Below are 14,682 nucleotides of genomic sequence, written 5' to 3'. Positions count from 1 at the left end.
TCCATCGTACTGCTGCTGAGTCAGTCGTTCCCCAGCCTGTAACAATATTTGGGATTCTTCCGCCCCAGGTGCAGGACTCTGCACTTCTCCTTATTGAACCGCATCAGATTTCTTATGGCCCAGTCCTCCAATTTATCCAGGTTCCTCTGGATTCTCTCTCTACCCTCCAACGTATCTACCTCTCCCCCTAGTTTGATTAGCTACACAGATGAGAAGAATCTGTGTGCTGTTGGTGAAATAGGTTTCAGAACCCCTCGCCTGAGTTTGGGGGCTGTTCTTCTGGGCTGGTAGAGCATCTGGGAGGTCTGTGGGTTTGCTTGTGGGGCTTCTGGCTGGCCAGTGGGGCTGGCAGAGGGGCTGTGTGGCTGGCTGGATTTGCCTTAGTGAGAAGGAAATCCCAGCCTGGGCTGTGAGTGGCCCCGATATGAGCCTGGGTTGATTTCTCTTGCTGTGCCCAGAACCCCGTCCTTTCACAGCTGCACGTCTGCACCGACCTCAGTGTACATAACATTTATTCCACACATGGATGGGAAAAGGTAGCGGGAACCCCGCCAGCCACGTGCCATGGGCTCAGGGTGACCTGCCCTAAACCCTGGCTAATTCTCTCGGGAATGAGCCACATGTTGGCTGCACGGCTGGGGACAGATGGGGGTTGCAGGTGAGGACTGAGGGGCATCCCCGGAGCCCGCACAGCGCGGGCGTGTACTGGCACCGCACCATCTCATACTGCAGCCAGTTCCGTCCAGCTCCCCCAAATCCAGCCACAGGTTTAAACCCCCCAGGCGAGGCTCCCCCCTGCACCCCAGCGCCGCACGGCACTCACCTTGGGATAGTACTGGTAGCAGACCTCACCCAGATCCAGTCCTGTGACCACACCCAGCCGGATCGCCAGCCGCTGGCACAGCAGCCCCAGGATGGTGGCCCAGAGCAGCACCCACAGCAGCTGGAGGAGCGATGGGACCGGCTCTCAGGGGCAGCCCTGGCCCACGCAGAGCCCAGCCCACAGAGGCACCGGGAGCTGCAGAGCCAGCCACGTGCTGGCTGATTCACCCCAGCACGCCAGCCCTGCCCTGCTCCCAGGGGAGTCAGGGGTACAGCTCCCATTGACTCCAGGGTGTGGGCTGGGCCTGCTGCCTGCAGGCCGAGTGGCTCTGGGGCTGCGAGAGGCGGCCTCACGCACCGGGTGGGTCCCCTCCATGCCCCTGACCAGACTTCGAACCAACCCCAGCTGAGCCAGATCCCAAGTCACCCAGCAGACCCCGCACGAGTGGGAGTGGGGGTGTTGGGGGGACTCAGATGCGAGGGGGCAGGGGCTAGCTTGTTCCCCTGCCCATGACTGGAGCTTGCTGGTGCAGCCTGAAACTCCCAGGCCTGGGGTCGAGGCCCCTGAGTGCACAGCGCTGTACAGCCCCGTCCCAAAGTGCGGACAGGCTATGGACAGGTGAGACGGCCAGATGGACGGGGCCAGTGGCACTAAGTGTTACCCGCCCTCCATGCCTGCTGGGGGGGCAGGAGGACCCAGCTGGCAGATGTGGGGGGAGGTGGCCGCAGGGCCTGGTTGACTGGCTGTCCAGAAGACCCCCCCCAGCGTCCGTGGCTGGGGAAGGTCCCTGGGATGGGCGGGGAGCCCTGCCGCTCAGCAGAGCTGCTCTCAAGCAGCTCACAGGCCACCCCGCTGCTCCCGGCTGTGCTGTGCACCGGCTGGGCCAGGGGGCCTTCGCCCACCTCTGATTCCTACGTTCACCCCAGCCTGCCGGGGGCTGGGCCCGGCCTGCTCCACTCCCCTTGCAGGGAGGCTGGAGTGCTGGGCAGAGCCACTGTCACCTCTGGGTCTCTGCAGCTCCGTATCCAAGGACCAACCCCCAGCTTTGCACTTTGGGGCAGCTCCTGCCCTGCTGGGCTGGTGAATCCGACCTTGGGCTGTCCCCTGGGATGATCCCTGGGGCCTCATCTCATGGGACCCACCCCGGCTTCCGCGGCGCCCACTGGCCGGGCAGGGACCAGCCCTCCAGGAGGGATGGGGGGGTGCGCACCCAGGGAGGAGCTCACCTTGAACCCAGCGACAGCCCCGCATTGCAGGTCCGACTCGATGTTCCCCGGGTCCAGGAAGGCGATGCTCATGAGGAACCCAGGGCCGGTGAACGCCCAGAGCTTCCGGAAGCTGAAGCCCGGCTGCCAGGGGAGAGTCGTGTCGGAGGTGAGGGCCAAGGGGAAGCGGTCCTCGCGCTGTGAGCCCCCTGCCCCAGATTCCTGCCTGCCCTGCATCCCCCTGCCCACCCGCTCGGCCCCCAACCCTCCCCTGGGAGTCAGCGGCTGATTGACGGCAGCTGGTTATAATGCCAGAGGTTATAACGTGTCCAGGGGAAGGGGCAGCGTCCCCGAATAGCCCACTACTGGAGCTGGCCTGTAGGGGGCGCCCTGGTCAGTGGGAGCCCCAGGCTCTGTTCCCAGGCCCCGCTGTACAGCAGCCCCTCCTCTAAGCCAGCCTAGGGGAGTGGTAGGTTCGATCCCTGCTGCAGGAGGATCTATGCCCCTCTGCTGTCATAGTCAGGCTGCTTTCTCCCCACCTCACAAGCGCTGGGGGCTGACCTCTCCACTGGCCCCAGCTCTGCCTGCAGTGGGGTCAAGTTGAGATGAATCATAGAGGTCCCCTCCAGCCCTGGGATTCAGGAGGTCATCTAGTCCAGCCCCCTGCTTCAAGCAGGATCAACCCCCACTAAGTCATCCCAGCCAGGACCTTCTCAAGCCAGGACTTAAAAACCTCCAGGGATGGAGAATCCACCACCTCTCTAGGCAACACATTCCAGTGCTTCACCACCCGCCTGGGGAGAGAGTTTTTCCTAATATCCAACCTACACCTCCCCCTCTGTAACTTCAGCCCATTGCTCCTTGTTCTGCCATCTGACACCACTGAGAAGTTTCTCACCCTCCTCTTTAGAGCTCCCCTTCAGGAAGTTGAAGGCTGCTATTAAATCACCCCTCAGTCTTCTCTTCTGTAAACTAAACAAGCCCAAACCCCTCAGCCTCTCCTCATAGGTCTTGTGCTCCAGCCCCTTCATCATTTTTGTTGCCCTTCACTGAACCTGCTCCAGCACATCCACATCCTTTTTATACTGGGGGCCCCAAAACTGGACACAATGCTCCAGATGTGGCCTCACCAGTGCCGAATAGAGGGGAACAACCACTTCTCTAGAGCTGCTGGAAATGCTCCTCCTAATGCACCCCAGGACGCCGTTAGCCTTCTTGGCTACAAGGGCCCAGTGTTGACTCATATCCAGCCTTTCATCCACCATAACCTCTAGGTCCCTGGGGCAGGATGTTTTTCAGGGCCGGGGAGAGGCTGACCCACGTCCTAGGTGGAGCTCAGGCCTGTGCCTGCCCTCATGAGTCACTTTCACCCCACTTGCTTTTCCGTGACCCATGAGTCCCTTCTGCCCCACCAAGCTCCCGTCTCCCAGTTCCTCTTTTGGAGACCCAGCACTGCCGGCCTTGGCTGAGCTCAGCATCTCTCTGGTCTCATGCTTCTGCTTTCCCAGACTTACCAGAGAGGTGCAGGCTGGGGAAATGCCAGAGGGCCGGGGTGGGACCAGCCCGGGCCTGTCCAGGCCAGCAGCCCCAGAGTCTGCAGGCAAAGGCAGCCCAGCTCCTGGCGCCAAGGGCTGGCTGGCCCAGGGCATGCGAGGGGGCAGGGTCTGCCAAGACAAATCTCTCCCCAGTGATCCCCAAGGGGAACATCAGTGGTGCTGAGTGACAGGACACAGGAGCCCACCCTACAGCCATGCACAGTAGCCACGAGGCAAGACAGGAAGCCCCGGCCCCAGCCCCGGCCCAGAGAGCTACTCCCCTTCCCAGCCTCAGCTCCCATTGGGCTGGTGCATTACATCAGTTCCATCTAGCATGGCAATGGGGTGGGCTCTCCCAGCTCAGCCTAGGAGGAGAGCGGAGATGGCTCTGCTGTCTGTCTGGGGGCAGTGGGGGCCATGACAGGGCCTGGCAAGGGGGGCCTGGCCCAGAGGTGATGGATGAAAGTCACATGAAAGGGATTTTTAATTTTTTCAGATGATCCTTTCAGCCCCAGGAAGTCCCGGGCACGTCCACGCTTGTCTTCCCAGCTCTCTGAGGGCCAGCTCCTCGGGAAAGCCAGCCCTAGGCACCAGGGAGGGGGAGGGGGGTGCTAGCTGTCCCCTGGAGAGCGTAACTGGCCTCCAGGCGTTTGAGTTAAAGGGCTTGCAGGGACACAGACCAGTCGCCCCTGTGAAGAAGCGTCGCTTCCTCTCCCCACGCAGCGGGTTTCACTTCTGCACGTGATGTCGGGTGCCTGTCCCTGCCTGCACAGCAAGCTCCCCGGAAACGCAGCCGAGACACAAAACCCCAACGTGCAACGTCTTTGTTTAAAAAAAAAACCAAAAGCTGCCACCCAGGTCTCAGCATTGCAGTGCCCGTGCCAGGGCAGCCTTTCACTGGCAGGCTGGTTGCAGTGCCCGTGCCAGGGCAGCCTTTCACTGGCGGGCTGGTTGCAGTGCCCGTGCCAGGGCAGCCTTTCACTGGCGGGCTGGTTGCAGTGCCTGTGCCAGGGCAGCCTTTCACTGGCGGGCTGGTTGCAGTGCCTGTGCCAGGGCAGCCTTTCACTGGTGAATACACAAAACCACTCTGTGCCAGGCTCATTTCACCACCATCTGGCTGGGAAGCAACAGTGAGAACTGCCCCCCATTTCCGGCCTGGTGCAGGGCAATAGCCCTGTGGACCCAGCTCAGACGGGGATCACGGCCCAATATGCTGCCCTCCTATCCCCAGGGCTCTGGAACACCCCCCGCTGTGGTGCTCTGCGGAGTGCAGATATGTGCCCTGGCACAGTGGGCCTGGAAAAGCCAGCGGGGGGGAGGCAGTGTGTTCCAGTGGTGCCTACTCAGACTCGGGCAGCAGGAGACCTCGGGTTTAGTTCTGCTTTCAACCTGCTGGGTGACCCGGGACCGGCTGCTGCACAGCTCTGTGCCTGTTTCCCCACCGGTAAAACGAGGACAATGCCACGTGGAGTGGTTAAAAACCCTCTGTGGAAGCAGCAAAGCGGATTCTGACCAGTGCCCAGGGCGGCCCTAGTTCACTGGTTCTGTGCTGTACAAGGAGCTGCACATCCGGGGATCTCAAAGCACCGCAGCAAACGGCATGACCCCACGTGTACAACAAGGGAAACTGAGGCACAGAGCAGCCCTGCGACTGCAGTTCTGGCAATTAGTGTAGTGCCTGCTTGCTGGTGGAAGAGGGGGGCCTGCAGGGACTTACCCCACCCACATCCGGGATGCTGATCCTCTCATCTAGGTAGGTCTGATCCTGGCGTGGCTGCGATTCCAGGGCTGCCCTTGTGCCGTAGCTCTCACCCCTCGGATCCCGCTGCGGGGGTCCCCTGCTGCCTGGCGGAGCCAACGCAAAGGAGAATCAGGGAGCACATGCAATTCACAGCCTGCCTCATCCCCAGGGATCGGAGAGGCGCCCCCCGAGAGGCACCACTGCCTTCAGCCCAACGCTGCAGGTTCGCTGCCTGTGCCAGGCGCTGTGACCTGGTGTGCGGGGTCACAGCCCCTCGGTGTGGCAGCCACGACCCCGTAGGCCGGGTCACAGTGACACTCAATGGGGGGCTCTCAAATAGGGAAAGAGCTTCTTTAGCCTCCCTGCCGCAGCCGAGCCAGTGCTGGCCGCTGCGTGAGCCAGGATGCTGGGCTGGAAGGGTCAGTGGTGGGCACTGCCTGGGCTCCTGCCTTGGAGAATCCCTCTGGGCTTGGTCTCATTTGCCCATGAATTAGGCCCTGTGGCAGGCCCTGCCCCTGAGATCTAACCTGCCCGTGCCAGGCGTGGGAACAAGGCAGAGCAGCGGGCAGCAGCCGTCCCTTGAGACCCGCCGCAGCCAGGCTGTTCGCTTGCTGGCAGGTTTGGGACTGGGGTGGGTGGGCTGCTGCTGCTGCCAGGGGCCCTGGTCCTGACCAGGAGCCGGTGGAAAGACTGCCATGGTGTGGCACTGCCATGGGGCGTGGTCCCAACTCTGGTGACATGGTCAGAGGAAGGCGAAGGGGCAGCGAGGGGAGGGGAGGAAGGCAGCCAGCGGTCCGGGGGTGCAGGGGTCTGCGGAGCGAGGCTGCCATGGGGCGCTCAGGACCTCCCGGGAGCAAAGAAGTGCTCTGTGGCGGGGGAGGGATATCCCCGCTCGGGAAGGAGATCTGGGGCGAGACGGGGGTGGCCCACCCTGCCTGCACTTCCTGCAGCAGGGAGCCCTGAGCCGGGAGGAGTCAGCAGAGGGAAACTGAGGCCAGCTGGCAGCCAGCAGGCTGGGCCGGCAAAGCAGGCTCTGGGGCATGGGAAAAGCTGCTATTTGGGGAAGCCCTGCCCTTCCTCCAGCCCTGCTCCTTCTAGGCCACGTCCCCTCCCCACTGTCTCCTTCCCTCTGCTCCCCCTTCCAGCTGAGCCCCTGAACTCACACGCAGCAAATGGCCCGGGGTGGCTGTTGGGGGACCCTCTCCTAACATTTCTTTCTAAAGGTGCTTGAGTCTGTTCCCCATGGCAGGGCAGGGTGGGGAGATGCACCTGCAGAAGGTATGCGAGGAAAAGTGCTGCTCTTGGGACTAGCAAGCGTCCGTCACAGGATCTGGGACACGCCCTGAGGTCTGCAGAGATTTACGAACAAAAACTGCAGGAAGGGCCAGTTGGTTGTCCTGCAAAACGCAACGGGAACTACCCTGGAACACGCAGGCTGTGGCCACGCTCGGCCCAAACTTCGAAACGGCCCCACTAATGGCCAAACCGAAGAATACTAACGAACTGAATATTCAGCGCCTCATTAGCATTAGCACGCTTCCGGCTGCAGAGCTTGCAAAGTGCCGCTTTCAAACGTGCGAGGCTCGGTGTGGCTACACAGGGGTCCTTTTCGAAAGGCCCCCGCACCTTTCGAAATCCCCTTATTCCGACAGGAATAAGGGGATTTTGAAAGGTGCGGGGGCCTTTCGAAAAGCACCCCCGGGTGGCCGCGCTGCGCCCAAAAGCGTGCTAATGCTAATGAGGGGCTGAATATTCAATTTAGCACCTCATTAGCATTCTTCGATTTGGCCATTAGCGTGGCCATTTCGTAGTTTTGGCCAAGTGTGGCCACAACCACAGAATCATAGAATTTTAGGGCTGAAGGGGACCTCAGGAGGTCAGAGTCCAGCCCCCTGCCTCAAGCAGGAGCAACCCCCACTAAGTCATCCCAGCCAGGACCTTCTCAAGCTGGGACTTAAAAACCTCAAGGGATGGAGAATCCACCACCTCTCTAGGCAACACATTCCAGTGCTTTACCACCCGCCTGGGGAAGTTGAAGGCTGCTATTAAATCACCCCTCAGTCTTCTCTTCTGTGAACTAAACAAGCCCAAATCCCTCAGCCTCTCCTCATAGGCGCAGCCCATCCCTGTTTGACATTTCCTTCATCCTTAATTTCTAAGCTGATTTTCTATTTTAAATATGCTCTCAGCACCTCCCCAGTGAGTGGCTCTACATTGCTACGGATTTAAATCCGCTGAACCAAAGACATGGTCTGAAATCAATCAGCCAGAGCAGTTTAATGTGGTCATCACACAGTCCACTGCTGCAAGACAGAGGCAACATTGATTTATTTGGGGTGATTTCCATACCAAGATGTGTTCATGAAATTTCACTAGATGTTAAAACAAAGATTTTCCCCTGTAAGAGACAGAATTTGGGGAAGGATTCTCTTAAAACTACGAGAAGTCCTGTGGCACCTTATAGACAAACAGATATTTTGGTGCATCAGCTTTTGTGGGCACAGACCCGCTTCGTCAGATGCATGAGTCATGTCTCACGGCTCTGACGAAGCGGGTTTTGCTCACAAAAGCTCATGCACCAAAATATCCGTTCGTCTATGAGGTGCCACAGGATGCTCGTTGGTTTTGAAGATACAGACTAACATGGCCTCTTCTCTGATACTTCTCTTAAAACTAGTTCATCAAAGAGTCAGCAGTCAAAGGGGAAACTCGTGTGTCCCACTATCTGGAAGAAAAGGGCCACGGTCCCTTTAGGGCCTCTCCTCAGCAGGTGGAGGCCATGGGAGCAGAGATGGACGGAGGCTGGAAGCAGCGTTTGTCTGCTGAAGGACTTAAAACTTCTCTGTCTGAAGAGTCAGGCGCAAGGGGCTGAAGCTGGACGCTCAGGTGGCACCTCAGGGTCTAGGCAGGGATTTTTGGAGACTTGATTTTACGATCTTCAGCCACAAGCGAACGCAAAGCTTGAAGCAAAGTTTAACGGAGGGTCTTATGGAGGCAGGACTGACTGGCTGGCTGAGGCAGGAGCTCGGGGCTGGCCCAGGCCTGGTCCACTAATGGGCTCTCCCACAGGTTCATGTTCTGCTGCCTGGGCTGGCAAGAGGAAGGGGTCTCCCTTGGAAGTTAACAGAAGCTGAGCTCCTCTGGGGGCCCTGCAGGAAGGGTCCCAATCGGGAGAGCAGCTGAGCCAAGACCCGGGGGTGGTGCCTCCCTTTGCCTCTTATACCCACCTGCTGCTGGGGGATTCCCTGCCCCCAGGCCCAGCCTGCTTTGCAACTGTGCCCAGGGCGGGTCTGCAGCCCCTGTATGGACCCCTGCTGGGTCCTTCCCCAGGACACGGACCAGCACAGCAGGAGCTGCCGGGGCTCCTAGCCCGGGGGTGGGGGAGAGCCCGGCACCACCTCTGGGGACCAGACCACAGGATGGGCCCTGCCCTGCCCTGGCAGGGGATGGGCTGCGGGGCCCTTGGGCTGAGAACCCTGGAGTCCCAGCAGGGTGGGGGCAGGGGAGGTCCAGTGGCAGTTGGTGGGTGGGGGGGGTCTGGGGGCAGGTGGGGGGCAGGGAGGGTCCGGAGGCAGCTGGCGGGTAGGGGGGTCTGGGGGCAGGAGGGGCCAGGGGAAGGGGGGGTCCCGGCCAGTGGTAGATGGGGAGCGGGGAGGGTCTGGGGGTAGGGGAGGTCTGGGGGCAGCTGGTGGGTAGGGAGGGTCTGGAGGCAGCTGGCGGGTGGGGGGGTCTGGGGGCAGGGGGGGTCCTGGCCAGCGGTAGATGGGGAGCAGGGAGGGTCTGGGTGTAGGAGAGGTCCAGGGGCAGCTGGTGGGTAGGGAGGGTCTGGAGGCAGCTGGCGGGTGGGGGGGAGTCTGGGGGCAGGAGGGGCCAGGGGCAGGGGGGGTCCCGGCCGGCGGTAGATGGGGAGCAGGGAGGGTCTGGCGGCAGCTGGCGGGTGGGGGTGTCTGGGGGCAGGTGGGGGGCAGGGAAGGTCCAGAGACAGCTGGCGGGTGGGGGTGTCTGGGGGCAGGTGGGGGGCAGGGAAGGTCCAGAGACAGCTGGCGGGTGGGAGGGGTCCGGGGCAGGGGGGGGTCCCTGCTGGCGGTAGATGGGGAGCAGGGAGGGTCTGGCAGCAGCTGGCGGGTGGGGGGGTCTGGGGGCAGGTGGGGGGCAGGGAAGGTCCAGAGACAGCTGGCGGGTGGGAGGGGTCCGGGGCAGGGGGGGGGTCCCTGCTGGCGGTAGATGGGGAGCAGGGAGGGTCTGGCAGCAGCTGGCGGGTGGGGGGGTCTGGGGGCAGGTGGGGGGCAGGGAAGGTCCAGAGACAGCTGGCGGGTGGGGGTGTCTGGGGGCAGGTGGGGGGCAGGGAAGGTCCAGAGACAGCTGGCGGGTGGGAGGGGTCCGGGGCAGGGGGGGGGTCCCTGCTGGCGGTAGATGGGGAGCAGGGAGGGTCTGGCAGCAGCTGGCGGGTGGGGGGGTCTGGGGGGCAGGAGGGGCCAGAGGCAGGAGGGGCCCTCCCGGCAGTAGATGGGGAGCAGGGAGGGTCCGGGGGTAGGGGAGGTCCAGGGGCAGCTGGTGGGTAGGGAGGGTCTGGAGGCAGCTGGCAGGTGGGGGGGGGTCTGGGGGCAGGAGGGGCCAGGGGCAGGGGGGGTCCCTGCTGGCGGTAGATGGGGAGCAGGGAGGGTCTGGCAGCAGCTGGCGGGTGGGGGGGTCTGGGGGGCAGGAGGGGCCAGAGGCAGGAGGGGCCCTCCCGGCAGTAGATGGGGAGCAGGGAGGGTCTGGCAGCAGCTGGCGGGTGGGGGGGTCTGGGGGGCAGGAGGGGCCAGAGGCAGGAGGGTCCCGGCCGGCGGTAGATGGGGAGCAGGGAGGGTCTGGAGGCAGCTGGCGGGTGGGGGGGGGTCTGGGGGCAGGAGGGGCCAGGGGCAGGGGGGTCCCGGCCGGCGGTAGATGGGGAGCAGGGAGGGTCTGGAGGCAGCTGGCGGGTGGGGGGGGGTCTGGGGGCAGGAGGGGCCAGAGGCAGGAGGGGCCCTCCCGGCAGTAGATGGGGAGCAGGGAGGGTCCGGGGGTAGGGGAGGTCCAGGGGCAGCTGGTGGGTAGGGAGGGTCTGGAGGCAACTGGCGGGTGGGGGGGGGTCTGGGGGCAGGAGGGGCCAGGGGCAGGGGGGTCCCGGCCGGCGGTAGATGGGGAGCAGGGAGGGTCTGGCGGCAGCTGGCGGGTGGGGGCGTCTGGGGGCAGGTGGGGGGCAGGGAGGGTCCGGGGGCAGCTGGCGGGTGGGGGTGTCCGGGGGAAGGGGTGTCCCGGCTGGCGGTAGATGGGGACAGGGAGGGTCCGGGTGCAGGGGAGGTCCGGGGGCAGCTGGCGGGTGGGTAGGTCCGGGGGCAGGGGGGGTCCCGGCCGGGGGCGGGGGCGCTCACCGGGCTCCGGGGGCGCCATGGGCCCGGCGGGCGCTGCGGGCGGGCGGGCGAGGAGGAAGTGCCGGCGGGGAGCGGAGCGCAGCGGAGCTTTGCACGGGCCGCGCCAGCGCCGGGAGGTGCCGCCCTGGGGGGAGGGCGGCGGGGGGGACGAGCGCTTCTGCCCCAGGCCGAGGGCGGGAGGGTCGGAAGGCTGCGCGGCCGGGGAGGGGCTCAGCTGGACCGCGGCCAGACATCAGCGTTACACACCCACCCTCACGTGCACTCACCTCACACACATGCACTCGCACACTCATGTGCACTCACACTCACGTTCACGTGCACTCGCATAAGAAGATAAGAACATAAATGGCCATACTGGGTCAGACCAAAGGTCCATCCAGCCCAGCATCCCATCTGCCGACGGTGGCCAATGCCAGGTGCCCCAGAGAAGGAGAACAGAAGACAATGATCAAGTGATTTATCTCCTGCCATCCATCTCCTGCCCTTGTTCTGAAGGCTAGGGCACCATACTTTATCCCTGGCTAATAGCCATTTATGGACCTAACCTGCAAAAATATATCAAGCTCTTTTTTAAACCCTAATAGAGTCCTGGCCTTCACAGCCTCCTCGGGCAAGGAGTTCCACAGGTTGACTGTGCGCTGTGTGAAGAAAAATTTCCTTTTATTAGTTTTGAACCTACTACCCATCAATTTCATTTGGTGTCCCCTAGTTCTTGTATTATGGGAAAAGGTAAATAATTTTTCTATATTCACTTTCTCCACACCATTCATGATTTTATATACCTCTATCATATCGCCCCTCAATCGCCTCTTTTCCAGACTGAAAAGTCCCAGTCTCTCTAGCCTCTCCCCATATGGGACCCGTTCCAAGCCCCTAATCATCTTAGTCGCCCTTTTCTGAACCTTTTCTAATGCCAATATATCTTTTTTGAGGTGAGGAGACCACATCTGCACGCAGTACTCGAGATGTGGGCGTACCATAGTTTTATATAGGGGAAGTATGATATCTTTTGTCTTATTATCTATCCCTTTTTTAATAATTCCTAACATCCTATTTGCCTTACTAACTGCCGCTGCACACTGCGTGGATGTCTTCAGAGAACTATCCACTATAACTCCAAGATCCCTTTCCTGATCTGTCGTAGCTAAATTTGACCCCATCATGTAGTACGTGTAATTTGGGTTATTTTTTCCAACATGCATTACCTTACACTTACCCACATTAAATTTCATTTGCCATTTTGCTGCCCAATCACTCAGTTTGCTGAGATCTTTTTGTAGTTCTTCACAATCCCTTTTGGTTTTGACTGTCCTGAACAACTTGGTGTCATCTGCAAACTTTGCCACCTCACTGCTTACCTCATTTTCTAGATCATTGATGAACAAGTTGAACAGGATCGGTCCCAGGACTGACCCCTGGGGAACACCACCAGTTACCCCCCTCCATTGTGAAAATCTACCATTTATTCCAACCCTTTGTTTTCTGTCTGTCTTTTAACCAATTCCCGATCCATGAAAGGATCTTTCCTCCTATCCCATGACCACCTAATTTACATAAAAGCCTTTGGTGCACTCATGTGCACTCACACTCACGTTCACGTGCACTCACTCACTCACACATCCACACACATACATTTGCACACTCGCGTGCATTCACACTCGCACACACTCACACTCACACACATTCACACTCACCATCACACACAGGTGCGTGCTCATGTGAACTCACACTCACACACCCACACTCATTTGCTCTCATCCACACTCACCCTCACACACATGCACTTGCATGCTCATGTGCACTTGCACGCACACTCCCACACTCACATGCACTCATCCACACTCACACAGCCACACACAAACCCACTCACAGGCTCACGTGCACCCACACATTCACTTGCACGCTTATGTGTGCTCACACTCACCCACGCTCACATGCACTCACCCACACGCCCCTCACGCACACTTGCATGCTCACCAATTTGCATACTTGTGCTCTCACACACAGGACTTGTGCAGAGGCCGAGATGTCGTTGTGCTGCTTTTCAGTCTCCGTCGCAGACCAGCCCGGGTGAAACACTCGCAGGAGCACAGGGCTGTGACTTTTCTGACCAAACGGGGTGGGTGGGGCAGCCACTGCGTGGGCCCAGGGTTGCTGGGCTGTCGTGTGTCCCACCACTGGCAGCTGCCGGGAGTCGTGGGCCCCAGGGGCTGACAGCGCTGGCCCCCTGGCTGAAACGGCAGATGCCCCAGGTCCCTGAGGAGTAGCCGTGTTAGTCTGTATCCGCAACAACAGCCAGCGGCCCTGGGGCACCTTATAGGTGACCCGGTTTTTTGCCTGCCTCTGACAGAGAGGGTCTTCGCCCACCACAGCTCAGGCTCCAAACTTCTGCTAGTGTATGCGGTGCCCCAGGACATCTGGCTGTGTCTGCCGGTCCCTGGGGATCACCCAGTCCCTGACCTGGGGGACAGAATCTGGGGTAACAAACACCTCCCTAGTCGCTCTCTCTGCCCCCGGCCTGATTTACAGCCCTTGGGCCTAGCCCCAGGCCCCTCAGTCCATCCCCACTCAGAACCTGGTCCCCCCCAGCCCCAACCAGCATTTGGGTTGTGCTCCTCCGCCCCTTTCCCGGGTCTAAGCCGAGGTGCCCATTCCATGGCTGCTTTGGGCTGAAGCCCCCAGGTAAGAATTAGTGGGTGCTGCTCAGCACCCACCAGGTGCCAGCCCCCCCCAGCTTCCCTTTTCCTCCCAGCATCTCTCACCCACAGGGGTCCCCATGGATCAACTCCTCCCTGCCTGCCCTCCCAGTGTCCCCTGCCTGCTGCAAAGAGCTGGATGCTCCAGGCAGAAGAGACGTGGGGATGGGGCGCTCGGGGGGCAGGGCTGGAGCGAGATGGGAAAGAAGTGGGGTGGGAGCTTGGGCAAAGGGGGTGTAGTGGGGGACAGGGCAGGGCTGGGAAGAGGTGGAGGGAGCAGGGGCTTGGGGAAGGGGGGCAGGGACAGGGGTCACCACTTGGCTAGAAGGAAGGGTGCCACCTATGGGTCTAGCTTTTTTTGCCAGAGGGTGGGGCGAACACAGACATAAGAACGGCCATCCTGGGTCAGCCCAAAGGTCCATCTAGCCCAGTATCCTGTCTGCCAACAGTAGCCAATGCCAGGTGCCCCAGAGAGGGTGAAGCGAAGACAATGAGCAAGCGATTTGTCTCCTGCCATCCACCTCCCTCCTTCGGCAAAAGGCTAGGGGCACCGTACCTTACCCCTTGCTAATAGCTGTCTATGGACCCAGCCTCCAAATATTTATCGAGCTCTTTTTTAAACTCTGTTAGAGTGCTGGCCTTCACAGCGTCCTCTGGCAAGGAGTTCCGCAGGCTGACTGTGCACTGTGTGAAGAGAAACTTTCTTTTATTAGTTTTGAACCTGCTACCCGTTAATTTCATTTGGTGTCCTCTAGTTCTTATATTACGGGAACAAGTAAATAACTTTTCTGTGTGCACTTTCTCCACACCATTCGTGATTTTATATACCTCTATCGTATCGCCCCTCAGTCTCCTCTTTTCTCGACTGAAAAGTCCCAGTCTCTCTAGCTCCTCCTCATATGGGACCCATTCCAAACCCTTAATCATTTTAGTTGCCCTTTTCTGAACCTTCTCCAATGCCAATATATCTCTTCTGAGGTGAGGAGACCCCATCTGCACGCAGTACTCAAGATGTGGGCATACCATAGTTTTATATAGGGAAAGTAAGATATTCATCTTATTTTCTATCCCTTTTTTAATTTTTCCTAACGTCCTATTTGCTTTCCTGACTGCCGCTGCACACTGCGTGGATGTTTTCAGAGAACTCTCCACTATAATTCCAAGATCCCTTTCCTGATCTGTTGTAGCTAAATTTGCCCCCATCATACTGTATGTATAATTGGGATTATTTTTCCCAATGTGCATTACCTTACACTTACCCACATTAAATTTCATTAACCACACAGACA

General features: G+C 60.0%; 1 protein-coding gene across 1 annotated transcript in view; it reads right to left on the bottom strand.

Annotated features, from left to right (window-relative positions):
• The window catches only part of SLC11A1 (solute carrier family 11 member 1), a 30,272-nt gene extending 19,532 nt beyond the window's left edge, over window positions 1–10,740 (bottom strand). Inside the window, exons 1-4 of the mRNA XM_075001109.1 lie at window positions 10,698–10,740; window positions 5,281–5,408; window positions 2,050–2,172; window positions 824–943 (exon numbers count right to left, since the gene is read on the bottom strand). Of these exons, the coding sequence (XP_074857210.1) occupies window positions 824–943; window positions 2,050–2,172; window positions 5,281–5,408; window positions 10,698–10,716 (390 nt within the window). The 5' untranslated portion in view covers window positions 10,717–10,740. The remainder of the gene's footprint in view (window positions 1–823; window positions 944–2,049; window positions 2,173–5,280; window positions 5,409–10,697) is intronic.
• Window positions 10,741–14,682: the final 3,942 nt, after the last annotated feature.

The sequence above is a fragment of the Carettochelys insculpta genome, chromosome 8 (genome assembly GCF_033958435.1).
Source record: "Carettochelys insculpta isolate YL-2023 chromosome 8, ASM3395843v1, whole genome shotgun sequence".
Classification (NCBI taxonomy): Eukaryota; Metazoa; Chordata; order Testudines; family Carettochelyidae; genus Carettochelys; species Carettochelys insculpta.
The sequence above is the reverse complement of the archived record's forward strand: the minus strand, read 5'-3'. Positions and strand labels throughout refer to the sequence as shown.